Below are 26,969 nucleotides of genomic sequence, written 5' to 3'. Positions count from 1 at the left end.
TTTGGTTTATCAGTAATAAAAAATTACAGTAATATTTTATTATCAATGCTGATGTGACAAGTAATATAAGTGGTAATCTGATTACCGCTTTCACCTTAGGTATTTAAAGATTATTGAGGTAATCTTGAGTTTATTATAATTATATTATTATTTATTAATTTATTGAGATAAAAATAAATTTATTTTAATTAATAGAACAAATAATATAAAAAATATTTAAAAATAATTATATTTAAGGGTATTTAAATAAAATAATTTACTAATAATCTTTTATTACCTTTAACCAAACACAATAATTATTTATACTTATCAAATTTTATCAAATATAGTAATCATTTATACCAAATAATCTTTTAAGTAATTTATCGTCAAGGTGATATTTGGTAATAAAACATTACCTAAATCAAAAAGTTAATTGATAAACCTGTCTAGAAAGTTCCATGAAAGCAGTAAACTGCACTTAAAGCTTTTCCAGAATGTTCTATACAGCACCTGCGCTAATTTTAAATTATTCGAATACACATATATTTACCATTAACTTGTGAAAGAAGGGAAAGCTGATGAGCATTGGGCAACAAGTAAATAAATTTGGCGACTTCACAAGGAAGTTCCTTTGTAGATTGTGTTGTGTTATACTTAAAAAAAAAAAAAAAAAAAAAAAAAAATCTTCTTTTTTCCATAAATATAAGTAAGAAGATTTTATAATTTATTAAAATTACAGAAAAAGAACTCAGTTAAATTATAATAATAATTAATAAAACTTTTAAAGAAAAAATTTAGATTTCAATTTTTATATATAGTATTGTGGGTCTAATTCTGTTACATACATCATGTGAAGGTGTAGATCCATTTATGCATGAAGAAAACTCGTGGTATCGCATGGTTTCTACCATAGTCGAGTCTACTGACCGACACGTGTCAAAATCACGTCAGCTAGCTTCTTAAATAAGGTCAAGACTTCTAGTCAATGAGATAGAAGCCTTCTCGTCTCAGGCGTTCAAGCTTCTACTACCATTAGTATAAATAAGTGATCTCTTCTTCTATAGAAAAATATATACTTTCTTTTGTATTAATTGTATCGAAAGAAGATGAGCAATATTAATGTTCAATTGCTCGGATACAGATTCAAACCAACAGATGAAGAAATCATCTCTTATTATCTGGAAAGAAAGATGGCTCGCTTTCATTTCCCGCACAACGTAGTAAACGAAGTTGAAATTTGCAACTTCGAACCTTGGGAATTGCCTAGTAAGTTTCTATAGCAATTCAGAATTCATAGATTTCAATTACTTAACCATTCATTAATAATTTCTGTTTTGATGGTGTATGTAGAGCTTTCAGCGCTGTCAGATGATGAAGAGTGGTACTTTTTCAGTAAACCTTGCAAGTATGGAAACGGTAAAGGGATAAAAAGAAAGACACCGGCTGGACACTGGAAAGTGACGTGTAGTGATCGTTGTGTTTGGGACGACAGCGAAGAGAATGAGATTGGGAAGAAAACGACTTTGGTTTTCTACAAAGGCCGTGGTTCGAAAGCGGTGAAGACCGACTGGATGATACATGAATACCATTCCAACAGAGCCTCTTCTTACCAGGCATATATTAATTATAACTTTACTCCTTTCTAATTATCTTTTGATTATTAATTTACCCTCAGAATAACGATGAGCATTTCTTAATTTCTTTGAACTTCTGCAGAATGCATTTGTTCTCTGTCGCCTTACAGGACAATTAGATGATGATGGGTCAAATAGCCACAGTTGAGCTTATGATTCTTTAAATAGAAAATATCTTTAAATACACCTTTATTTGTTTTTCTTTTTAAATATTGGATTGTATTAAGTGGATATGATAGAAGGCATCAAAATTTCAAGTTTAAAAAACTCAAACATAATATCGGATCCTATACATAAACAAATTTTTTTCAAATTGAGAAGAGTTTTAATTCATACTTAAGTATTACCTTCTTTTATGTCTATCATGATCTTTTTTTTATTTTTATTTTTTTGACAGACTTCAACCCTTATGTCTTTCAACAAAGATGGTTACTCATTTTGTTAATCTAAATGAAATCGAGACTTAATTCCCAGAATGTTAATTGAAGGCACCATTCAAAGTTATGGATGATTGAAGCTCGTAGGTAACGCTAGGAGATAAAGGCCTGCAAGTAATTGACGAATATATATATATATATATACATGCACATAACAAACTCGGAACCAACAAATTTTAGAGAATCTTAAAGCAAACTTTCTCAGAATGAAATAACGAATAGATAAACAAATATGTTGAGACACATAATCTCCTTTCTGATCATGGTTTAATTATATCACAAAATTTAAAAAAAAAAAAAAGTTGTTAATTCTCATAGAGTATTGAAGTTCCATGAAAGCACTAAACTGCACCTGCGCAAATTTTAGATTATTTGAATACACATATATTTACTATTAACTTGTGAAAGAAGGGAAAGCTGATGAGCATTGAGCAACAAGTAAATAAATTTGGCGACTTCACAAGGAAGTTCCTTTTGGATTGTGTTGTGTTATAATAAAAAAGCAATAAATTTTCTTCTCTTTTCATAAATATAAGTAAGAAGATTTTATAATTTATTATAATTACAGAAAAAAGCTCGGTTAAATTATAATAATAATTATGTTGCATACATGATGTGATGATGAGATCCATACATGCATGAAGAAAAGACGTGACATGGTATGGCTTTTGCTATAGTCTAGTATACTGAAACCGCGTCAGCTAGCTTCTTAAATAAGGTCAAGACTTCTAGTCAATGAGATAGACGCCTTCTCATTTCAGGCGCTCAAGCTACTACTACCGTTAGTATAAATAAGTGATCTTTTCTATAGAAAAATATGTACTCTATTTTGTATTAATTGTATTGAAAGAAGATGAGCAATATTGATGTTCAATTGCTGGGATACAGATTCAAACCAACTGATGAAGAAATCATCTCTTATTATCTGGAAAGAAAGATGGCTGGCCTTCATTTCCCGCACAACGTAGTTAACCAAGTTGATATTTGCAACTTCGAACCTTGGGAATTGCCTAGTAAGTATCCATCGCAATTCAGAACTCACATGTTTTATATTATTTAACCATTCATTAATAATTTTTTGTTTTGATGGTGCATGTAGGGCTTTCAGCGCTGTTAGATGATAAAGAGTGGCACTTTTTCAGTAAACCTTGCAAGTATGGAAACGGTAAAGGGATAAAAAGAACGACACAGGCTGGTTACTGGAAAGTGACATGTAGTGATCGTTGTGTTTGGGACGACAGCGAAGAGAATGAGATTGGGAAGAAAACGACCTTGGTTTTCTACATAGGCCGCGGTTCTAAAGCGGTGAAGACCAACTGGATGATACACGAATACCATTCCTACAACGCCTCTTCTTATCAGGCATGCATTAATTATATATTTACTCGTATTCTTTCTTGCTTGCTCCTTTCTAATTTGCTTTTGATTTTGTACCCTGAGAATAACGATGAGCATTTCTTTTTTCTGTGGACTTTGCAGAATGCATTTGTTTTCTGTCGCCTTACAGGACAATTAGACGATGATGGGTCAAATAGCCACAGTTGAACTTATGATTCTCGAAGTCAAGTTGCAGAAAACATCCATGGGTGAGAAAGAAAATACAAGTTTCAAATAACAATATCATATTATATTTATGAACATATATATTTATATACTAATTAGGTCATTTGTGTTTTAATTTCAGGTACCTTACCCGTAGCATTGTCATGCCATCGATAAATAAACTAGGATGTAATGTAACATTACTGGGGAGTCTGATCAGAGATGGAGTTTCCACGTATATAAAACTAGTGTGATTTTTATTTATACATTGTCTTAATTTGTAAGATTGTGTTACTGTACTTGCTGTAAACCTGGTGTTAATTTGTATTGATTTCAATATAAGCTATGGTCATGTTCAGTAGTCATTAATAGATAACAAAATTTATTATGTTTTTTTAACAATTAAAATATTATGTTTAATTGTAGTATAATCCATACTAAAATTTCGAAAGAAATGAGAGCTGGAAGGTATTGACAGACATCAGTTATTTATGGAGCATATTTACGGAGAGGAAGCTACCAAAATATATTAATTGGGTAGATAGAATTGAAATTAGTTTAGTCATTCTAGAATATTCTATGAAAGCTTTGTAACTTATGAAATAAGGGAGAGAGATAGATCAGTTGATAAAAGGGGAGCATAACAAATAAAGGAATCTCAAAATGGTTGAAAAGAATCGAGTTGGGAGAGAAGGGAAGGGAACAAAATTAATACAACATTTACTTTTATCAAGTTATAAAGTAAGTAATATTTTTAACGGAGGAGGTAGCCAGGCTGCGTCATGTAGCCGGGCTTTGTTGAGTTTGCAGCAATTTAGTAGGAGTGAGATTAATGCAAATAATTGATGAATGTAATTCTTCCAGCCTTCGCCAAAATACAAAGGGAGAAAGCGGTTTATATTTTGATGAGATGTTGGTATCAACTATCAACAGCTGACTCAAAAACAGAAATGTCAGTAGAGCCTTACCTACTGGCATCAGAGTTTGCAAAGCTCAAACTCAACCAAAATCCCAAAACTTGGTAGAAAAGGAGTGTGCTCCTAGAATACTCCAGTCACATGCTGAAGGTCCACGCTCAGCCATTACAGTTTGCAGAGACAGGGTAATGCCACTTCACACACTGTTACATGAGGTAGTCTTATCTTCATGATTGCTTTTTACGTGCAAGAGAGGTTGAAGAGCCTGCTATTAATCTGCCCCAAAAGAGAAACCCTACTGTGAACCTGCACAAAGATCAGAAAATGGGGGAAATAACGTAAGAAAAACAAATTTGAAGTCAAGATTTTCAACATCTGATGGCAACAATGAAACGGAATCCTTCATTTTTATGGAGACTTCTCCATTAAACCATGAACAAGCCCCACCATTAATATGCATTTCGAGTATAGCTGGAGGTGTAGATTTGTCGGTATTTTGTATCTGGGAGACGGTGTCTCTTTATAAGTGTGATCCATGGGTGTTCTCCTGCATATTAAATGACATCTAATTAAACGATGTAAAGTTCACACAAAGCAATACCTAAGTATGAGGTAAAGATATTTATGGCGGCAGTTCTGAGAACTGCAAAATAATTTGTCTGCACAGACTTTTCAATTGAAACTCGTAATGTTGAATGCAATAAATGTTATTTACTTTGATATCCACTGAGCATTAATTCTGTTTGCAGGGGAGCGCAGCAGAGCATGCCTTTTATCTACCATTGGAGGAGAATCCTTTTGTAAAGTTTGGGGCAGACCAGAAAAGGCAAGTTTGAGATTATATCCAACCAATCTGATTGCAGCAACAGAATGGGTTGTTTAGTTTTCCATGAGACGCCATTACCGGACCATAAAACAAATTCAGTACACTTTAGCTAAGTGGTTGTAGCTGTTATTCTGTTAAAAATAAAACTACATCAATTATTTTGAGTACTAAATTAAAATAAACAAGTGATTTTGAATTAAAGATATTAAAAATATATACTTAGTTTAAAATCTGTGCACAGTTCCATTTTCCAGATCTTATTAGCCTTGATCAAGAGCCAGGACGATGAGGTCTTATAATATAAGATGAAGGAAATATGATATATTAAAGATTTCTTAAAATAAGAGTGAAAATTAAAAAGTATATATAATTAGGTAAAGGATATTCGGTCTTATATGATAAATGATGGGAAATTATATTAAATGCCTTAAATTAAAAGGGTCTAAGTGAAATTACCCAAAACAATTAAGATTAAGCAAAAATGTCTTTTTGTGAAATGACAAAACTGTCCCTATATATAAACCAGGAATTTTACATATTTTCTCCGTTATTTTCCCACGGTTCCATTATACAAATTCAAAGAATTTTGCTTTTTCCACTGGTGGAGAGATCTTCCCCGATGAAGTTCTTCATCTTTCATGGCTTCTCCGACACCTATCGGGCTTCCAAATAAGAGGAAAGAGACAGTTAGAAGGAGAGGATGTTTCGGGAGAGAGAAGTCGTCGACAATGAAGCTGGAGATTTCAAAACGAAACCTTATAGTGAAACTGTCATTTTTTAAAATTTAGGGTAGGGGAACTTTTAGGTTTTAAAGTTTATGGGGGCAAAAAAAGATTATATTTTAGTTTATTTTTAATATTATAAAAAAAAATAACGATTTTACTCTTACCGCCGTTAATTTTAACTGCTCATGGATGAGTATTTGGTATTATCAAAGATAAATTATGAAAACTTGAGATTACAACATACCTAGGGTGGGAAATAGTCCTTTGGCCTTTATAATATCAAAATATCCTCAATATATTTTTAATATTTCATTTTACCTCTTATAATTATCTAACATTCATTTAACACTCTTGTATGATGTCTTGTATCAAAATGCATCTATCTATTTTTAACAAGTTATTTAAATATTTCATAAATTATGTAATATCAAAATACCCCCATATTTTGCTAACATATCATTTTACCCTCTATAATTATCGAATATTTCATTTAACACCTTTGTATGTTGTATTATATCAAAATGTTTCTATCTATTCTTAACCATTCATTTAAAACGTTCTTATAGTATTTAATATTAAAATACCCATCATAATTTTAATATTTTTTTAGCCCCCCATAATTATTTAACACTTTATTTAACACCTTTGTATATTGTCTTTTATCAAAATATACTTATCTATTCTTAATCTGTTATTTAAATCTTTTATATATTGTGTAATATTAAAATACCCTCATATTTTTTTACTATTTAATTTAACCCCTAAATTATTATCTAGTATTCAAATACCCACTTTACATGACATACAAACTAAATTTAATAAATAAAATTAATTTTTGAGTTAAGATTCGTATAAATACTGTTTTTTCACGATTCGACTTTTTTTGACTTGTATTCAAAAATACAAATTTTTTCATTTTAAACAAACTCATAGTAATTGATATTAAATAAAAATGAGAGTGAGAGTGAGTGTATGAGTGATATAAAAAGTGTATATAATAAAAGTAAAACTGTGAGAGTTTATATATATGTGGTAAAGGGTAATTTTAAAAAAATCTAGGGTATTTTTGTTTGGAAATAGGAAAAATGGATATTTTTTCTAAGAATTGTTCAAATAAGTAATTTTGCTTAATAGAAGGGTAAAATGAGTATTTAATATTAAATTAATTAAAAAAATTATGTATTTATTATTATATGAAATCGTTCAATGTTTATTATTTTTCTCAAACTTCAAAGAGGAAGAACGCCATTTAATCATTTAAATATGCACGTAAAGTGATTAGTGCGGTGCTATTATTTATATTTAATGATCTGATGGCTGTGGAGAGAAGTAAAGGCACCCTATTAACTAACTCCCGGAAAATGACAAATCAAGAGACCAACTTCCAGAGAGAAGCAGAAGAAGAAGAAGAAGGAGATGTCTAGTTGCAGTCTTGCAGAAGTTATCGTGTCTCCTTATCTTTTTCAGCTTAGTTAACAACTGGTCAAATCAGAAGAAGACAAATTTGAACCTGCCACGAAAACTTCCTTGCATAATATTGTTTTAGGAAACTGAACAGAATGTTCAAAGTTGCATGGAAGTCAGTAACTGAATCGACAATGATATGAAAGCTTTCCATGAATAAGACGTGGCTTGAATGGCATTATAATTTAGAAATTGGAATAAATAAAGAAAGAAAAGCGTGTGCCTGGCTTCACAAACTTGTGATTGAAGGATAGATATGACAAATGAGAAGGTAAAGAGAAAGAAAGGAACATATAAGACTAATAAATAATAAATAAGATTAAAAAATGATTGTGCAAGGAGACTAGTCCAATTAATGACTCTGAGCAACGTAAGCTGCATGACAAGATCAATCGTAATTCGTAGACAACTTCAGAATCAAGTTTACGTGTATGTAATTATTTATACTGTATTGCAAGGTTTATTCGTACATTTTGGTGATCGAAGTGAATATTATGTTGAAATGAAAAGGCAAACAGTACGGAATGGTCCGGTATTTATACACGGATTAGAATATACTGTGGATCCCACTTACTAAAAGACAAACAAGAAGAAGCTGTTGTGAATTCCGCGCTTTGGACAACACCTTCCCAATTAATTTTCCCAAGCTTCTTAGTTAAGGGCAAGACTTTCGCGAAGAAGAAGTCAATGCCATGAAGCTCTTATATTTGTGTATATAAGCAAGTGCTAGTTTCACAAATCTCTTACCACTCATCTCATAAACCTACTAGAACTTGCATTAATCTCTCTTCATCGCATTCCATTGTTACTTTGTTATTCAAATCTATATCAATGGACTACTTCAATGGCATGGGATACAGATTCCATCCCACAGAAGACGAAATCATCCACCATTTTCTTGAATCAAAGATGAGGGATGGCACTGATTTTTCTGCTGTTATTAAGGAAGTCGATATTTGCAGTTTTGAACCTTGGCAATTGCCTGGTAGGCATTTATATTTTATACACTTCGCTCACAGAAGCCACCAGCCCACATACAATGTCACTTAAGAATATAAATCATACACATTTTGAACTGACAAATTGTTTTATATTTTTGTGCAGAGCATTCACCGCTTTCCTCGGATGATCAACAGTGGTACTTTTTCAGTGCAATTGCTTATAAGTATGCCAAGAGTAAACGAATTGAAAGAACAACTAGGGCTGGATCTTGGAAAGTCACAGGTAAAGATCGTGAAATCTACGATGAAAACACTGGGCAACTCATTGGTAAAAGAAAAGCTTTGGTTTTTTACCAAGGTCACGGCTCTAATGCCGTAAAGACTTGTTGGGCGATGCATGAATTTCATTCCGAGACTGCTCGTTATTATCAGGTATTTATTTGTTCACCTTTTTAATTTACCTTTTTATTTTTATTTTTATTTTAGGATCATGAATAAGAGCGGATTGATACGTTAATTTTCATTTTCATATATCTTCTATAATTTATTGAATTACGTGACAAGATGAACGAATCCAAAATTTATCTCAAATTTTTATGTTATAAATAATATGTTATTATATATAATATTAACATGTAAATAAAATAATAATGCATTAAATGCAATGTAAAAACCACTTATAGTGAAATCAGCCACAGGATAACGAGCTTTTTTTCGAAACAAATTATAATAATTATTTATTTTTGACTTGTGCAGAAGCCTTTTGTTCTTTGTCGATTGAAAAGAAAATCAGATGATACTGAAGATGATCAACCCAGTTCTCGTTGGGCTTCTACTTCCAGAAATTAATGGAAGAAACTTTGAGGACAGGTACTCTTAAGGGCACAACTTATCTGTTAATGGACTGCAATTGTAATCAATCACTAATTTGTTTTAATCATTTTCAGATGGAGTCTGAAGGGTGGCATATCGATCAAGAAGAAAGGCCTCCGATAGGGTTGTAAACTCAACTACAGCGCTGGAATTTCGATTAGCATATATAACTACGGAGTTAGCTTAATTTTGAATTAGTTCGGACATACTATGTTTTCAGAATGTATTCACCGTTGTAAGCGTGTCTTTCTACATCTTCAGCTTGTTTTTGTTTGTAATAATTATCAACTTCATTGAGTGCTTCTATGTAATAAAAGTGTTACAACTCTATAATATATACTTTTTTGGTATTCATGTTGCCCATATTTTAGATTAATACTGAATTGAGTTTACTGGACAAATTTTTACATGGAGAAGATTTTTGTGATGAATGCTACTTCTTTTGAGGAATCGTACGGTGTATATATTCTTAAATTAAAAATAGATAAATAGCATCTAAGGGAGGATTTTCAACAAGTCTGTGGAAGTAAATGACCTGTGAAAGTTGAACTTTGCAAGTTCGCGTGAGATTACCACCAATATTTTCATTCTGAATTTTTAAATAATCTGATAACCAATTATCACATTCCAGGAAACCAACGACTCAATAGGCACAAGGGAAGGAGACTTTGATGGAAAATTGTAGTTGTTTAGCTGCAGAAGTTAACGTGTCGCTTTGCCCTTTTCCACATACATAGTGGACAAATGGTCAAATAAGAAGAAGAGAATATTAAATTTTCCATAACTGCAGAATTGTTTTCACGTCCTTTTCGTAAAATGGGTGTTGTATTTGATCAAGTGAAATCGAGTTTTTGTAAGAAAGTCAGTACCTGAAACAGAAAGGAAATTAAAGCTTTCCAAGAGCATCTTAATTTGGAATAATATTTTAAGAATGGAAAGCATATTTACCCATCTTTATAAACTTGTGATTGAAGGCTAGAGATGACAAAAATAAGAAGGCAAGAGGCGAACATGACAAACTAACTAATGATTAAAAACAAAAACAAAAAGATTAAAAGGTGAATGAGCCATGGAATGACAAAGACTCAAATAAACTCAAGTTGGATGGCTGGATCAGCTGTAAACAACTTGAGGATCAAGTTTACATGTATTTTACTATTTCATATACGTATGAAAAAAGGTTTATTTTGTTTGTTTTCGGTATTGCGTTAATTGACGTATTAATTTCTTTTATTATTTTAAAAAAGATTATTCAATCACAAAATAAAAATATATTAACCATAAATAAAACATATAGGTAAATCATATAATTAAATAATTTTATATTAATAATAAAATCATACTTAATCATATTATTTATATATTTAATTATAAATAACAAAAAAACATTTATACGGATAATATTACTCTTAAACTTGTAATCTCTTTTTTAGACATTCTATCATTTATCAATAAAGCAATCAGAAGGTTCAATTCTTAATAAGAGGATTTAGTAGAAACTATAGTGTGGGGCCTGCCACTTAAGAACTAGAGGCAAGCAGAGCTGCAGAAGTGTTGTATGTTCCGAGTGCTCTCCCAATCCCAACAACACCTTCACAAATAATTTTCCCTTTTCCCTTTTCCCTTTTCCCTAGCTTATTAGTTAAGGGCAAGACTTTGACGAATAAGTGAGTCAATGCCATTCATTTTTATTATATTTGTCTCTCTCTCTGTCTATATATATGACTGCAAATTTTACTCATCACTTACACTGCTTCTCTCATCACTCTTCTAAAGCTTACAATAATCCAGATAATTCCATTAATTATTTTGATCAATTCAATATTAATGGACAACTTTAATAGCATGGGATACAGATTCCATCTCACTGACCAAGAAATCATCCATCATTTTCTTGAAGCAAAGATAAGGGATGGCGCCGATTTCTCTGCAGTAATGAAGGAAGTCAAATTTTGCAATTTTGAACCATGGCAATTGCCTGGTAGGAAGTCCATTTACATTCGATATATACAAATAACTTTGTCAAGAATATTAATACTGAAAAATGACAAATTGTTTTGTGTTTTTTTGCAGAGCATTCACCACTGCCCTCAGACAATCAAGAGTGGTACTTTTTCAGTAAAATCGTTTATAAACACTCCAGGAGCAGTAGTAAAAGAATTGACCGAACAACTAGGGAAGGATCTTGGAAAGTTACAGGTCAAGATCGTGAGATCTACGATGAAAACAGTGGCCAACTGATTGGGAAAAGAAAAACCTTGGTTTTCTACCAAGGCCACGGCTCTAATGCCGTCAAGACTTGTTGGGTGACCCATGAATTTCATTCCGAGATTGCTTCTTCTGATCAGGCATACACTTATTCCCACCTTCCTTCTTTACTTTCTATTGATACAACTTGTAAATTAATATATATCGATGTTTGAGGAAAAACTATGTATTAAAACAACAATTTCTTCTACCGCTCTAGTCCATTTTTCTGGATCATATGAACATTTTGTGCACTGTACATAGACTTGTATGCGTGCATGCATGCATTTAGCTAAAAAATGATATTTTGTTTGTTATGCTTTTGATAAAACTTTTGTGAGTACTTGAAAAAATTAGCCTTTTTAATATTAAAATATTTATATTTCTACCCCATCAGGCAAATAACACTACCACAAGATAACGAGCTCCATTTTTTTGAAGAAAAAGAAGTAATATATATCATTGATCATTTTTATTTTTTACTTGTGCAGGAGCCTTTTGTTCTTTGTCGCCTAAAAAGAAAATCAGATGATGAACCAAGTTCCCGTTCGGCTTCGTCTTCACGAAATTAATGACAAAAAATTTGATATAACAGGTAGTGAGAGGTTTCTATTTGTATATGGTTTGTTAAATAAAATCAATCAATTCTGAATCGAAATATTTACATGTAATAATTAACCTAATATTCACTGTATATATAATCACTGTAGAGATGGATAATAACATACTTCATTTTTACCCAAATTTGTTTTAATCATTTGCAGATGGAGTCTAAACAAGAATTTCAAGTGTTGGTTGTCAATTGAGAGGAGAGGACTCAGATAACTACAGCGCTGGAACTTCAATTACCATATATAACTATGGAGTAATTAGGGCATGTTAAGTTTTTTCACTTTTCAGTTGATGCAATAAATATGTGTTGAAGACTGTTTAGCTATGTCCATGTTTTTATGTAATTCAAGTATGTGAGTTGACTCTAAAATAAATACAACTTTATTTCTTTTCTTTTATACTATTGGATTGTATTAAGTGGGTGATTAATTAGAAAGGGTATCAAAATTTTAAATCAAAAAATTAAGCCTTACATTCTTTTATGTCTATCGTGATCATTCAATGTTATTATGGATAACTGAAGCTTGTAAGTAACACAAGGAGATAGAGGCCTGCAAGTAATTGACGAATAACCCAACAAATTTTATAGAATCTTAAAGCAAACTTTCTCAGAATGAAGTAACGAAGAGATAAACAAATATATTGAGACACATAATCTCCTTTCCGACGACGGTTTAAATTGTATCACAAAATTTATTCTAAAAAAAAAAGTGTTAATTCTCGTATAATATTCCTTTATAATTAGGGGGCGTTTGATTGATGTTATTTAAGATTATTTTGGTAATCTATCTTTTATTCTTTTATTTGATTTATCAGTAATAAAAAATTACAGTAATATTCTATTATCAATGCTGATGTGACAAGTAATATAAGTGGTAATCTGATTACCGCTTTCACCTTAGGTATTTAAAGATTATTGAGGTAATCTTGAGTTTATTATAATTATATTATTATTTATTAATTTATTGAGATAAAAATAAATTTATTTTAATTAATAGAACAAATAATATAAAAAATATTTAAAAATAATTATATTTAAGGGTATTTAAATAAAATAATTTACTAATAATCTTTTATTACCTTTAACCAAACACAATAATTATTTATACTTATCAAATTTTATCAAATATAGTAATCATTTATACCAAATAATCTTTAAGTAATTATCGTCAAGGTGATATTTGGTAATAAAACATTACCTTAATCAAAAAGTTAATTGATAAACCTGTCTAGAAAGTTCCATGAAAGCAGTAAACTGCACTTAAAGCTTTTCCAGAATGTTCTATACAGCACCTGCGCTAATTTTAAATTATTCGGATACACATATATTTACCATTAACTTGTGAAAGAAGGGAAAGCTGATGAGCATTGGGCAACAAGTAAATAAATTTGGCGACTTCACAAGGAAGTTCCTTTGTAGATTGTGTTGTGTTATACTTAAAAAAAAAAAAAAAAAAAAAAATCTTCTTTTTTCCATAAATATAAGTAAGAAGATTTTATAATTTATTAAAATTACAGAAAAAGAACTCAGTTAAATTATAATAATAATTAATAAAACTTTTAAAGAAAAAATTTTGATTTCAATTTTTATATATAGTATTGTGGGTCTAATTCTGTTACATACATCATGTGAAGGTGTAGATCCATTTATGCATGAAGAAAACTCGTGGTATCGCATGGTTTCTACCATAGTCGAGTCTACTGACCGACACGTGTCAAAATCACGTCAGCTAGCTTCTTAAATAAGGTCAAGACTTCTAGTCAATGAGATAGAAGCCTTCTCGTCTCAGGCGTTCAAGCTTCTACTACCATTAGTATAAATAAGTGATCTCTTCTTCTATAGAAAATATATACTTTCTTTTGTATTAATTGTATCGAAAGAAGATGAGCAATATTAATGTTCAATTGCTGGGATACAGATTCAAACCAACAGATGAAGAAATCATCTCTTACTATCTGGAAAAAAAGATGGCTCGCTTTCATTTCCCTCACAACGTAGTAAACGAAGTTGAAATTTGCAACTTCGAACCTTGGGAATTGCCTAGTAAGTTTCTATAGCAATTCAGAACTCACAGATTTCATATTACTTAACCATTCATTAATAATTTCTGTTTTGATGGTGTATGTAGAGCTTTCAGCGCTGTCAGATGATGAAGAGTGGTACTTTTTCAGTAAACCTTGCAAGTATGGAAACGGAAAAGGGATAAAAAGAAAGACACCGGCTGGACACTGGAAAGTGACGTGTAGTGATCGTTGTGTTTGGGACGACAGCGAAGAGAATGAGATTGGGAAGAAAACGACTTTGGTTTTCTACAAAGGCCGTGGTTCGAAAGCGGTGAAGACCGACTGGATGATACATGAATACCATTCCAACAGAGCCTATTCTTACCAGGCATATATTAATTATAACTTTACTCCTTTCTAATTATCTTTTGATTATTAATTTACCCTCAGAATAACGATGAGCATTTCTTTGAACTTCTGCAGAATGCATTTGTTTTCTGTCGCCTTACAGGACAATTAGATGATGATGGGTCAAACAGCCACAGTTGAGCTTATGATTCTTTAAATAGAAAATATCCAAATTTCAGATATTATATATGAACATATACAATACCCGTAGGATTGTCTTGCCGTGGATAAATAAACTATGATGTAATGTAATATTATTTATTGGGGAATCTAATTAGAGATGGAATTCCCACATAAAAACTAGAGTCTTAATTTGTAAGATGTGTGCTGTTGTACATGTTGTCGACTTGGTGCTAATTTCTATTGATTTCAATATAAGCTATGGTCATGTTTTGTAATTACTAATAGATAATAAATATGTTATGTATTTTTAAGAACTAAAATCTTATGTTTAATTGTAGCTTAAATTTCGAAAGAAATGGGAAATGGAAGGTAGTGGCATACATAGGTTAGAGAAAGCGAAAGATGAAGCATATTTACAGGAGGATGCTACCAAAATATATTAATTGGGTAGATAAAATTGAAATCAGTTTAGGTGTTCTAGAATATTATATGAAAGCTTTGTAACTTAAGAAAGAAGGGAAAGAGATAGATGGTTGATAAATAGGGAACATGACAAATAAAGGAACCTGAACAAAGTTGAAAAGAATCAAGTTGAGAAGGCAACGGAAGGGAACAAAAATAATCGAAGGTGGAAGGGTCATTGTAGGAAGATTAAATAAATATAGCATTTACTTTTATCAACAGAAGGTGGAAGGGTCAATTTTCGTCCCTGTTTATATCCTTATTTCTACAGAGGATATTAATTATCATACATATCACAGAGATAACAAAGATTTTCTATTTTTTTTTCGTAAAGAAAAATCTTCTTTCATTCTCTAAAAAGGAAAATCCTTTCACTATAATCGGAGTAAAAAATCTTCTCTCATACCCTTTAAATAAATTATAAATATATTAAATAATAAAATTAAGTAAAATTAAAACCGATCTACTATTTCAAATATTATATATTAATCATTTTAATATTCACAATAAAAACATAAATAATTTAAAACTATAAAGATACGTTAATATTTTAAATAAATATATTAATATAAATGGACGAAGATAGGGTGAGATGAGCCAAAAGAAGATATATATATCCATTTTTAATTATGAGAATTTTTTTCATCTTTATTTTTGTCCTTTTTTTACTTTTTATCGAAAAATTTTCCCTTCATTAAAATCAAAGAGAGTTGATATCCCTAAATTCGGATCGAAAGGTAGCCATAGAAAGTATGGGCACGATCCTATTACAATCTACTTGGACAAGGAAAGTCCGAACTGTTTCACTCGCTGATCTCTTGTCCGGATATCTTCATCCAATATCCTGTGTACACGTGTCCAAATGACATGAGATACCTTCCTAATAAAGCTCAAGTCAAGCGAATGAGTGAGTGATGACTCGCTTTCGTCTCTCTATTTCTTCCACTTCTGCTGTCTTCTTGTTGTATTGTAACTTGTAAAGCTTTTGATATATCTCTTTTCTCTACTCTCCTATACTTCCCATCTATTTGTATGATTAAAATGAGCAAGGTGGTGGGTTTCATATTCCCTCCAACTGATGAAGAAATCATCATGCACTTTCCTAGATGAAACAAGCGGTATTTGGACTAACAATTCTGGAAGTCATGGTGCATACAATATTGATCCACTGATTTGGCCTTTAAATCGTGGGAATCATGAAGCACAGAACATTGGTTCACCGGTATGTAGGAAACAGTGTTAATTTGTATTAACAGTGTATAAGAAACATGACTAGAGCTAATGCTTGATTAATCATTTTAACTCAGGTAAACCGCTGTGAGCTTCCAATGGAAGTAGATGTCTAATGACAGATCTAATGGCTGGACTTTTCAATTAGAAACGAGTGAGCAGGATGACGACTTTATCAATTAACTTTTGTCTGACGGTGTTCTACTTTACGAAGAAACTATTCACACCCGTCCTCATGGTGTCAACCGAACAATTTCAGTGAGAGATTGAGAAATTCTGCCATTAGTTATTGGAAAATATATTCTATCAGTATATTTTTTAACTGAAAGCTAGTTTTACAGAAGGATTTTATTAGCATCATGGGTCTTGAAAGATCTTAAAATTTGAGATATGTTGACATATTTTACTGCTACCATAGTTTTTGGGAATATTTACATATTTCTATACCTTGTTGATGTAGGGAATTTTGAGGATTAATTTGTCCCTTCAAATTTATGTGTAACAGTTTGGGTATGGTGGTTTGAAAGAATACCAACAAATGCAAGAAGGTTTAATCACCTACTGTAACTCCATCTTCTTCCAAGCTTCGCCAAAATACAAATGGAGAAAGTAGTTTATATGATGATAACTGGTATCAACATCCAACTCAAACAGAAATGCCCAATAGAATTAATTTGGTCTGTATGTGCCTTACCTTCTGGCTTCAAAGCTTGCAAAGCTCAACCTAAACCAAAATCCCACAACTTGGTAGAAAAGGCATGTGCTCCTAGAATACTCCAATCACATGATGAAAGTCCACGCACAGCCATAACAGTATACAGAGACAGGGTAATGATGCCACTTCACACACTGTTACATGAGGTAGTCTTATCTTCATGATTTCTTCTTGCAGGCGATAGGAGTTGAAGAGCCTGCTATTAATCTGCCTCAAAAAAGAAACCCTACTGTGAAGCTGCACAAAGATCAGAAAATAGCGGAAACAACTAAAGCAAAAACAAATTTGAAGTCAAGATTTTCAACGTCTGATGGCTGCTATAGAAATGGCTCCATCTTTATGGAGACTTCTTTGTTAAACCGTGGACAAATCCCACCATCTATATGCATTAGGAACGCAGTTGTAAGTGCAGTTTTATCGATATTTTGTATCTGGGAGATGGTGTCTCTTCACAAGTGTGACCCATGCATGTTCTCTTTCATATTAAATGACATTTACTGATACGATCTAAACTTATGCTTCAGGCATCAAAACGAGCTTTTTGCCATCTCACCCAACATAATTTTCTGCCGAAATGTTAAGTAACTAGATTCATTGCTTTGCGGCTTATGTCTGTTTAGAACTATGAATCTTAATTGTTCTCTGTTTTATAAATGAACAAGGTGAATTTTCTGCCGAAATGTTAAGTAGCTAGGTTCATTGCTTTGCGGCTTATGTCTGTTCAGAACCATGAATCGTAATTGTTCTCTGTTTTATAAATGAACAAGGTGTTGGTTGGAGAAGGCCACCGCAATCACCAGAAAACAAATTCCCTGACAAATGCTTCTAATTCCAAGAGCCCTTTGCCTGTTATCTTCAAAGCGAGTCAATCATGTACTGTTGGCTTGGTGAATCTGCCAGTTGGCTATGAGCACTGTAAGAAACAATTGTGAGTTACATTCTCAATTTGTCAGGCGTCTTTTGCTCTATCTGGAAGACTAAAACCAGTACAAAATTTTCAATTAATTTAGCATGAGAAATGATCTTTACACTGGATCAAGCGTGGAAGTGAAGGGAAAGCCCCACTCCAAATTACAAAAACCAATGACTCAAACTCACAAGTACCTTATCATCAAAATGATTTGCAGCCGTGGCTGTGCAGCATAATCTTATTACAAAAAAAGCAACATCATGTATCTGCTTAAATGTAACAGGGCAATCAGACCGTTAAAAAAGTCTTGATTATCTAAAAGATCTTAAACTGAGCCCTTCAATTACAAAGAACCTTACAGCATGAGCAACAAAGCAGGTCCCTACAATTCTGTTCATAGCTGACTTTGTGATCACTGACTTGCAAAGAAAAGGAAGCATGTTAAAGATCCACATAAGCAGCACAAAAGTCTCAATTTCAATTATGGTCATCCGTCTAACATTTATGAAACATTTTCCAAACATATAAGATAGAAATGGACACCACACAGGTAGAATATTTAGCTAATTCCTGTATGAATATACAAGCCATCAGTCAATCATTAACCACATCAATAAAAACAGGCTATCTTATCCTAATGCAGTTTATGTGTTCACTTATTCTCTCCATACCCTCAGACATGTATCATCTTCTACCACATCAAACTTAATTTCTCTTCTATTACAAATGTTGCCAGATGGCTGCCCACTATGTGAAGCACTACAATTACCCATGATTAATTTTCTAGTTTCAAAGAGTCTACATAAAAAATGAATACCATTTTACAAAAATGCCTAATCGTGAATAATTAAAACCCTTCACAATATCTTCAGAAATTTCATCCATTCCCAACCCCACCAGTACATACAATTTATATTAAGGATACTCTGTAAGTTATTACAAAGGGACATGATTTCTCAAAGATTTCTCAAAGAGACATAAATGCATAAGCTATTTGTGACATCTTCTATGAACTGAAAAAGGACTATGTTTCTAACCTTTTAAAGCCACTATATTGGATGATAAAACAAGCAAATCAATGATGAATATCACAGAAGATGGGAATTTCCATATCTGCAAAAAGCAAACTCTAACTTAGATGGATATTAGAAAGTAAAAAGACTGCAAAAGGCATAACAGAGGAGCCATTAAATATACTGACTATAAATGAGGTATTATTGATCACATAAATACTGTTAAGAAGCCTAACCATCATCGCAACAAGAAAAATCTTGAAGTAACTGGAAATAAGGATTGCAAGAAGAAGGTCTTTGAACCTGTGAATTATTGGAAAAAATTGCTAAGTTATAATGACGATAATGACTTTATACATCAAGAATGCTACAAATAATGCAGGTACAGATTCCTATTGCTGACTCAGAAGTATCCAAATGCAAAGATACAGATAAAAAACGATGGAGATTTTTACCTGGGAACTCCAGCTGACATGTTTAGGCAAAATCTTGATGCAAGAAGAAAAACACAAAGAAACATAATGTTTCCGAACACAACATCCTTCAACATCTACAAGTGATAATAACAATAACTCATTCACTAATTATTTTATTAAATCCAAACCAGAAAATGTAAAATTTTTATTTGTACTCCATCATGTGTCTCTACCTTTTGGCATAGCCAAACTAAAGAATTAAAATTCATGGACGAGGACAGATCTTCATTGCTTCGCCTCAAAAGCAGGCTTCTGTCTTAGTTTGCTAAGGAATTTTACAAATGTTTCACATCAAATATTTTTGAAAAATACTGAACTGATTTATAACCTCAAAGAAGATTATCAATTGCATAACAAAGGATACAAGCATCCAGAAGAACGAAACCAATAGTTGACTTCCATAATAAACCCTGCAAAGTTATTAAATACCAACACCATGTTAACCCAAAGTCACTAGGATGAAGTACAACAGTTACAAGCAATGTAAAAACCTTTATAAAACTCGAATATAAAGCAAACACAACATCAATTAGCGATGGAAAAAGATAAGAATACTAAGAAAATAATACCTCAAGATTTACGGTCTCAGGATTGATGACATTATAGAGTAGATGCCTATAAGCTTGTGGCTTGTGTAGAATCAAATCAATCAAAAGGATCTACCATTTCGAAAAGAAACGTAATTACTCACCAAACCGACCATAATTCAGAATAAAATTATAGCTACAATTTTAAAAAATTAGAAAGGGTTTCACCATGATTTCACATTCAATGTACTCGTCAGCAACTGCTCTGCAGTTCTCCTATCAATAAAAATTGCGGATGAAACAATTTAAAATTCGAAAATTTGGAATTTAAACCGAGGAATTGAAATCAATAAGAAAGAAAAAAATTTACACATTTCATGAGTCGAATATTTCCAGGTGAATATTGCACAAACAGAGTTTTGATCCGAAACCCGCACTTAACACATCTGTACTCCATTTTCACGCACAAAACTCAACTCCAGCACATCTACTCAGTGAGAGATTCCTCACTACTATATGAGATTGTGGAGAATCTTTTTCCTCTTTGGGTCGGAAATTCTATCAATTTCCTCTTCCTCATATGAAATCTTAAATTCTAAAAGGGCCGATAATCTGGCCCAACATGATGATCTAGGGAGGCCCATAACCTGAGAAGGACTACCTGCAACCCCATTTTGGCCCCCTCATTCATTGAGTTCGAGATTGGGATTAAGAGACTGGTAGGAGAGTTCGGTGCAATTCATTATAAATTAACACCAACCGCCATTGTAACCAGGAAACAAACGTTTTGCTTGTGGCATTAGATCAGAAACAGTATGGCAGCTGGTTGGCAAATTTCACGTAATAATTAGGGTTTTAACGTGTAAAATAAATAATAAACTAATGAATGAATGAGAAATTTGTAATTATGTAATTCAATGAAATAAATAATAGAGATCAAATGCCTAGCGAAAGTGGTCCACGTAATATTGAAGGAGGGTTGGTAGGTGAGGTGTAGTGTAGCAAGCGTGATTTGCAGATTGCAGTGCAGGTACTTGTAGAAATGCACGCCTCCACGTTGGTGGTGGTGATGAGGTGAGGCAGACGCAGAGGCACCCTACCTAAAGATGATTTTATTTACGTAACTTTTTTTTTTTTTTTTTTTAAATTTTAAAAGAAAGATGAGGAAATTTGTTAGGAATTTTTAGTCAGTCACACCACACGTGGTCTCTTTATTTCCCACCAATTATTATACCTATTAAACCTAATTTATAGGATGGGGATGCCTCTCAAAACAAAGTATGATCAAATTTTAAGTGGCTACCTTTTAATTTTATTTATTTATTATTGTTATTGTTATGACAACTTACAATAATTATTGGACCATGCCTGTAGTCTGTAGATACCGATACAGACGCAGTAAAGATGCTGCCTGTATGTGCATCTACAGTACATTATTACTTTGTTGGAAGGAAATGATAGGGTTGAGGGAAACTAGTGTATATTTCAAACTAGGGATGAGGGGTTGGGCATGGATAGTGCATATGTAACTTCTTTCACTTGCTTCTTTTTCTAATTACACTTTATCCGTATCATTTTCTCACTCAAGAAATTGGAAACCATCAAATTACACTTAGATCCTTATCTTTTTTTTGTGACTTAAAATTGGGTATATATAGTATCACTTAATTGAAAAACCTATTAATTATGCATAATTATGTGACTTTGGCTTCAATATGTAGTAATTTTAATTTTCCGTTCTTGGACATTATTGATTTCTTGTTTCAATCTATTATTTAATGAGCAATATTAGACGTATATATTTGAAGTATGTAAAATTGGTATACAAATCACGTATTATTATGTAATTTAGTGTTATTTTATCTTTAATTCAAAATTATTCAATCATATGATGACACATTATCTCTATACTTATTTTGTGTATTGAAAATGTATATACATAATTTATTGTTATTTAATATAAGTATACATCTTTACGAGTAACATGCACAAATAATGGAGAATTTTTAACTATGTATTAATAACATATATAACAAAGCAAAACGCAGCACAGCAACATCTTCTTCATTGCAAGTTTAATAGAAGTCAATCCAGAAAAAAAAAAAAAAGCAATGTTATGTGTACCTATATTTGGTACACAATTCATATACACAATGATGTGTCATTATATAATTAGGTGATTTTAAAACATAAGTCATCATATAATAAAGAAACATTCAGTCACATGATAACGTATATCTATATATACAAATTGTGTATCAAAAATGAGTATACATAGTTTTATTGAAAAAAAAAAAATCCAATCTCTTTAGTTTAAATTCAAGCACCTCTGAGATGCAATGTGGCATGCAGATTCATTATACCATTGCAAACTTTCTTCCTTTGAGAGCACAAACCTCAACAAAAATGTAGCATAGCCTCAGCCTTTGTGTATGTATGAACCTCTCTCTCTATATGTACACTTACACATACATGCAAAATAAAGAATTTTGATGCATATGGGTGATATTTTGATATATGAAAAGATGTAACACTCATGCATAGCAGAAACTAAAAATTCTAAATTTCATAAATATGATTCTAATACATCGAGCTCTATATAGTATCTAGTATCATTTAAACCAAGAAAAACAAAATGTTATATGAGTAGATAGCAATCGTACTCAAAATGGGTAGACGTAGTATTACTCTTTTTAAATATAATTTTATTTCTTCCCGTCATTGAAATAATACATATACCTCTTATATTTGTAACGTTAGAGGTATATTCGAATTAAATGATATATAAATTCCAATACTACTATTTCCCATACATAAATTAAATATGTTTAACGACCAAACATAGAGTATAGTGATTTCTAACAGAAAATAATTGTAAAACTTCTGGCAGAGAAGGACCTGCTAAGATATTTATAAATATACTATTACTTATCATGCGTGGAGACCATTTTATTTATGTTTTTCATATGTTTCATGCAACTTTTCCTTACTTTATATATTTATGTATACTAGTGCTTTGATTTAATTTCAGGCTTTTCATTCTTTTCTATCATGATTAGATCTTATTTCACGTTTTGAACATCCACTTCCTTTCACACAATCACGCCTTTGTACTATGCTAGCTTCCAAGTAAGATAAAGAGTGCTAAATAATTAGAAATGATGAAAGTTTTAATATATAGAGAGAGATGAGCAGTAAATTCATAATGATATAACAGGAGTGAAACAAAATGCAGATTGCAGAAACATCCACAAAAGGAGAAAAGTAATCAAACCTCAATATTTTTCTACTGTTTCAGGTTGCTTCACAATAGACTGAAGTGAACTTGCTATCTATTTGCTACACATATGCTTACCACTAGGACCATATGGTAATCTTAACATATAGTCATTGAATCAACTCCACCCAAGAGGGCAGTTGTATTGCAACAAAATTAATAGTTAAAAAAAAAGAAACACAAGTTAATTAATCAGTATTTCAAAGTAATTACCCCTATGTACTAGACAAGAAGTTGGGATACCAAATAGTGACACTTAATTAGGTGTGCATTGTAGTTGCAGAAGTAAATTATTGATTAAAATTATTGTTCAACAGGCATAAAGTTCTAATAAATTAATTAACTTCCTTAGGACTTTTTTAATCTGGATTAGACAAAGTTTCTTCTCTCATTAATAGGGCTAATCAATATCATCAATGCTTAATTCGAACTTAGCGACGTTAAAAGTAGTAGTAGAGACAAACATAATTTCTGAAATACTATCAGAGGAGGAGAACACCATCAAGGTCGAATATATATTAATATAAATATTTTTTTTTTCAAACTATGAGATGCCATATAAAATATGAACTCAAAATTGAATTAATCAAAGAAATGTATATATGTAAATGCATAGATTTCAACTGAGCCTTAATTCGCATGATTAATAGAGAAAAAGTATTGAAGTTCTTACAAGCTTGCACTGAAATCTGAGTTTCATCACAATAGGGAACCTCCTTTAAACATAAAGGACTTTTTGTGTATGCTGTAATCCAGACATGAAGGCAGCTGTAAAGAGATAATGAAGACATGAATTAGCTAGCAAGAAAGAAGAGAAAAAGCTAATTGCTAGGAATGAGTAAACCGGAACAGGAAATTTAATTATAAATTGAAATAATAAGTGGTATATATAAGAATACAGATAATACCTTTTACAAAGCTGCAACTTTCTGCCCATCACCTGCTCACCTTCTTAACTATGCAGCAGCAGTAGGCAGATTTAACCTAACTTGGTAGTATATAAAAACAAACTAGAAAAGAAATAAAAAGGAGGGAAAGCAACAGCTTTAACACTACCCCATCCCATGGTTTAGCTACACAGCTAACTACATCACAAAATGCTGTCAGTAAAGAAAGAAAGAGAGGGGGGAAGAATGAGAGAGTTGGTAACTGAGGAGAGCAACAAAATTAACCCCAACAAACTGGGTAGATCGTCGTGGCAAGTGTACAATTGCTAAATCCAGTACATACTCAAGTAAATAAGAAGACAAGGATGGGAATAGTTAGAAGATGACAAATATGCGTATTTATAGATAATAATATATATTATACGTACATATGAAGATTTGAATTCCATTTTGTTGCACTCTCTTTCATCTCTACTCTAGCTAGCTTTTTACAAATCCCAATCCTCAGTTAACTAATTAATGTACTGAAAACAGAAGGAAGAAAGAAACATATATGTATATATAATTCGAATGCTAAAACGTTTCTATAATTTTCTTCAAATGCACATAAATAGCAATTAGACGGGATGGAAACAGCAAAAAGAAATTCAACTTTTCACAGTAATAATATTCTTCTTGTGTGTTTATCAATCACTTGATATATATAGATATATAAACTTAGAGATCCAAATCAAAAGACAAGGAAGATTTTCCTTTAGATTGCGTTGTGGAGAATGAGGCATTATTAGGTAGCCTTTGTTGGAGAGGAGGAAGGTAAGAGACTGAACTGATTGGGGCATGAACTATAGCGGGTGAAGACTCTTCTTGCGTGGAGCACTCCATGTTTACACCGAACAGCCGAAGTCTTTTAGCAGCAGTGTTAGCATGAACAACAGGCACAGAATCAAGCAAGAGCAGGCCATTCCCTCCCTCTTGCACTGCCCCAATTTGATGTGTTGAGGATGATGACCTTATTGGGTAATTATAGTGTGAAGCATTTTCATAAGAAATCATCTGATGTTGTTGTTGATGTTGATGATCATAATAAGAAGGATAAATATTACTATAATTTGGACGTTGCCATTGCTCATAGTTTCTTGGAATGGAGAGAGATTGGGGAAGAGAGTAGAGTCTACCCCACCGGATTGACTGTTGAAAGTTTAGCTGATTTTGGAGGTGTGTTTGTGCAATAGATGTGAGATCTGGAGCATCAGGCCTTCGCCTCCAATCAATGTATAAACGGTCTTTGCCTAACTCACCCACACCTCTCTGAAACGAAACGATGTCACCAGCATCAAGCTTCTTCTCCTTCACAAAACGGCTCCATCCTTTGGTCATCACATAGCTCTGGCTACTATTCCAATAAGAATATCGGAAACGCCATGCTTTCCCATTCCGATCCTCGAAATTCAAGAGAAGCCCTTTTTCATTTGATGAAGAGTCAAGTGGAAAGTACTTTTCGGCATGTTGTTTTGGAATTACAAGACGATTCAGCTTGCCTACATCACTTGGTGTTACAACTTTATCAAACATGTGTTCTTTCTCGATAGACCTACTACTACTTTCACCACCAGCAGTACCTGTACCAGTACCAGTACTGGGTTCTTCATTATTATTATGATTGTTTCCCAGTGAGAAGTCCATCAGCTCAAGCGTCTTGTCAAAATTGATTGTTGCTTCTTGGCTTTTGTACTCTTCTTGAGAATCAAAGCTCCCCAACCATAGGTTTTGGTGAGAAGGACCAAAAGTTTTGTGCGTGGAAGAAGCAAAAGATGAGGAGGAAGAAGAAGAAAAAAGATGCTTACTGGTTTGTCTTATCAATCTTGTTGTCTCTTCATCTTCATCTTCTTCATTATTACAATACCCTTTTTCTTGTTGCAAAAAGTTCATCATGATTCACCTACAAATTTGAATATATTTCTTAACACAGACTGGATCTTAGGAAATGAAATGAAAATCTAACCACAAACACAAAGAAGTAAAAGAAAAAGGTTCATTTAGGACTTCTATGATGAAATAAACTAATAATAACCTCACCTTGTTTCTTAGTCGTATTGTCACTGTATGATCTCAGTGTCAGATCTTTGAGGTCCAGAGAAGAATAAGAAAGCAAATCAGAAGAATAACGGTCGGTCAGTGCCTTCTTCGTTAACCCAAAACCCTAAAGGAGACAAAGACATAGATGATTTGAGGTAGCTAGCTAAGAGAGTGAGGGTGAGAAGAAGAATGGTCTAACTAACTAGCTTCCTGGAAAATTGAAGCTGGATTTGATATTGATCGACAAAATAAAGAATTCTCTTTCAGTTGTGATTTTTGGTACTTAAAGAGATAGAGAGAAACCCATGATGAAATTAAGTGAAAAGGAAGAAGAAGGAGAAGGATTATACTACGTAGGGGCCCATGAATGATCTGGTTCGGCTCATGTGAGTTTGTCCTTTTCATCATTTCCCGGTTTATCTGTCCGCATATCTTCTGCGCCAATACCCAATTGGCCAGTTGGTCTAGTAGGCAATAAGCTTGCCATGAATATTGCCTCTCTCTCCAAAGCCACACAGTACAATAATTATTAATGTGCATGTATTGCATAATATATATCTAAATACTTTTCTGATTTTATTTCCTTAAGCCAGTTATTTCCAAAGAGAGAGAAGGCAAGTTCTAGTTAGATTTTGATCAGTTTTTGACTTTGGTGTCATTC

At 32.3% G+C, this 26,969-nt stretch overlaps 6 protein-coding genes and 1 long non-coding RNA gene across 10 annotated transcripts; 5 read left to right on the top strand and 2 right to left on the bottom strand.

The window, feature by feature from the left end:
* Positions 1-2,906: 2,906 nt before the first annotated feature.
* On the top strand, positions 2,907-3,598 carry LOC123223349 (NAC domain-containing protein 60-like). Its single transcript, XM_044646502.1, has 3 exons — positions 2,907-3,066; positions 3,153-3,415; positions 3,533-3,598. Exons 1-3 carry the CDS (start codon positions 2,907-2,909, stop codon positions 3,596-3,598), a joined length of 489 nt encoding a protein of 162 aa, XP_044502437.1.
* A 4,691-nt stretch (positions 3,599-8,289) lies between these two features.
* LOC123222323 (NAC domain-containing protein 91-like) lies at positions 8,290-9,691 on the top strand. The gene is made up of 4 exons (XM_044645016.1): positions 8,290-8,512; positions 8,632-8,900; positions 9,225-9,338; positions 9,416-9,691. The coding sequence occupies exons 1-3, from the start codon at positions 8,359-8,361 to the stop codon at positions 9,315-9,317; spliced, it is 516 nt and encodes a 171-aa protein (XP_044500951.1). The 5' UTR covers positions 8,290-8,358; the 3' UTR covers positions 9,318-9,338; positions 9,416-9,691.
* Positions 9,692-11,186: 1,495 nt separating this feature from the next.
* On the top strand, positions 11,187-12,160 carry LOC123223348 (NAC domain-containing protein 91-like). Its single transcript, XM_044646501.1, has 3 exons — positions 11,187-11,322; positions 11,415-11,689; positions 12,080-12,160. Exons 1-3 carry the CDS (start codon positions 11,187-11,189, stop codon positions 12,158-12,160), a joined length of 492 nt encoding a protein of 163 aa, XP_044502436.1.
* Positions 12,161-14,081: 1,921 nt separating this feature from the next.
* LOC123223347 (putative NAC domain-containing protein 94) lies at positions 14,082-14,753 on the top strand. The gene is made up of 3 exons (XM_044646500.1): positions 14,082-14,244; positions 14,330-14,592; positions 14,688-14,753. The coding sequence occupies exons 1-3, from the start codon at positions 14,085-14,087 to the stop codon at positions 14,751-14,753; spliced, it is 489 nt and encodes a 162-aa protein (XP_044502435.1). The 5' UTR covers positions 14,082-14,084.
* A 1,363-nt stretch (positions 14,754-16,116) lies between these two features.
* LOC123222472 lies at positions 16,117-17,658 on the top strand. Its single transcript, XR_006503635.1, has 2 exons — positions 16,117-16,419; positions 16,505-17,658. It is a non-coding gene; the product is annotated as an uncharacterized LOC123222472 (long non-coding RNA).
* Positions 17,659-18,129: 471 nt separating this feature from the next.
* LOC123222471 (protein ARV 1-like) lies at positions 18,130-21,127 on the bottom strand. 4 transcript variants are annotated; one of them, XM_044645258.1, is made up of 9 exons: positions 20,439-21,127; positions 20,297-20,344; positions 20,111-20,200; positions 19,906-19,951; positions 19,715-19,797; positions 19,521-19,615; positions 19,302-19,368; positions 19,090-19,165; positions 18,130-18,471 (listed from the first exon to the last, which is right to left on the bottom strand). In XM_044645258.1, the coding sequence occupies exons 1-9, from the start codon at positions 20,523-20,525 to the stop codon at positions 18,392-18,394; spliced, it is 672 nt and encodes a 223-aa protein (XP_044501193.1). In that variant the 5' UTR covers positions 20,526-21,127; the 3' UTR covers positions 18,130-18,391. The 4 variants fall into 4 exon arrangements, with proteins under 4 accessions (XP_044501193.1, XP_044501192.1, XP_044501191.1 ...); XM_044645257.1 differs by having other exon boundaries at positions 18,130-18,467; positions 20,300-20,344; positions 20,439-21,124; XM_044645256.1 differs by having other exon boundaries at positions 18,130-18,467; positions 20,439-20,991.
* Positions 21,128-24,607: 3,480 nt separating this feature from the next.
* On the bottom strand, positions 24,608-26,816 carry LOC123222864 (B3 domain-containing transcription factor NGA1-like). The gene is made up of 2 exons (XM_044645853.1): positions 26,309-26,816; positions 24,608-26,171 (listed from the first exon to the last, which is right to left on the bottom strand). Exon 2 carries the CDS (start codon positions 26,162-26,164, stop codon positions 24,950-24,952), a length of 1,215 nt encoding a protein of 404 aa, XP_044501788.1. The 5' UTR covers positions 26,165-26,171; positions 26,309-26,816; the 3' UTR covers positions 24,608-24,949.
* Positions 26,817-26,969: the final 153 nt, after the last annotated feature.

The sequence above is a fragment of the Mangifera indica genome, chromosome 8, assembly GCF_011075055.1.
Source record: "Mangifera indica cultivar Alphonso chromosome 8, CATAS_Mindica_2.1, whole genome shotgun sequence".
NCBI lineage: Eukaryota > Viridiplantae > Streptophyta > Magnoliopsida > Sapindales > Anacardiaceae > Mangifera > Mangifera indica.
Note: the sequence above shows the minus strand (reverse complement) of the source record. Positions and strands in the feature narration are given on the sequence as shown.

Excerpts from the sequence above, each read along its gene's own strand:
- LOC123223349 (XM_044646502.1), top strand. The coding sequence starts at position 2,907 with ATGAGCAATATTGATGTTCAATTGCTGGGATACAGATTCAAACCAACT. Across the intron at positions 3,067-3,152 it reads CGAACCTTGGGAATTGCCTA|GGCTTTCAGCGCTGTTAGAT; the intron begins GTAAGTATCCAT and ends TGGTGCATGTAG. Across the intron at positions 3,416-3,532 it reads ACAACGCCTCTTCTTATCAG|AATGCATTTGTTTTCTGTCG; the intron begins GCATGCATTAAT and ends TGGACTTTGCAG.
- LOC123222323 (XM_044645016.1), top strand. The coding sequence starts at position 8,359 with ATGGACTACTTCAATGGCATGGGATACAGATTCCATCCCACAGAAGAC. Across the intron at positions 8,513-8,631 it reads TGAACCTTGGCAATTGCCTG|AGCATTCACCGCTTTCCTCG; the intron begins GTAGGCATTTAT and ends ATTTTTGTGCAG. Across the intron at positions 8,901-9,224 it reads AGACTGCTCGTTATTATCAG|AAGCCTTTTGTTCTTTGTCG; the intron begins GTATTTATTTGT and ends TGACTTGTGCAG.
- LOC123223348 (XM_044646501.1), top strand. The coding sequence starts at position 11,187 with ATGGGATACAGATTCCATCTCACTGACCAAGAAATCATCCATCATTTT. Across the intron at positions 11,323-11,414 it reads TGAACCATGGCAATTGCCTG|AGCATTCACCACTGCCCTCA; the intron begins GTAGGAAGTCCA and ends GTTTTTTTGCAG. Across the intron at positions 11,690-12,079 it reads AGATTGCTTCTTCTGATCAG|GAGCCTTTTGTTCTTTGTCG; the intron begins GCATACACTTAT and ends TTACTTGTGCAG.
- LOC123223347 (XM_044646500.1), top strand. The coding sequence starts at position 14,085 with ATGAGCAATATTAATGTTCAATTGCTGGGATACAGATTCAAACCAACA. Across the intron at positions 14,245-14,329 it reads CGAACCTTGGGAATTGCCTA|AGCTTTCAGCGCTGTCAGAT; the intron begins GTAAGTTTCTAT and ends TGGTGTATGTAG. Across the intron at positions 14,593-14,687 it reads ACAGAGCCTATTCTTACCAG|AATGCATTTGTTTTCTGTCG; the intron begins GCATATATTAAT and ends GAACTTCTGCAG.
- LOC123222471 (XM_044645256.1), bottom strand. The coding sequence starts at position 20,525 with ATGGAGTACAGATGTGTTAAGTGCGGGTTTCGGATCAAAACTCTGTTT. Across the intron at positions 20,345-20,438 it reads ATATTCGACTCATGAAATGT|GAGAACTGCAGAGCAGTTGC; the intron begins GTAAATTTTTTT and ends TTTTATTGATAG. Across the intron at positions 19,616-19,714 it reads TAGTTTGGCTATGCCAAAAG|ATGTTGAAGGATGTTGTGTT; the intron begins GTAGAGACACAT and ends TATCACTTGTAG.
- LOC123222864 (XM_044645853.1), bottom strand. The coding sequence starts at position 26,164 with ATGATGAACTTTTTGCAACAAGAAAAAGGGTATTGTAATAATGAAGAA.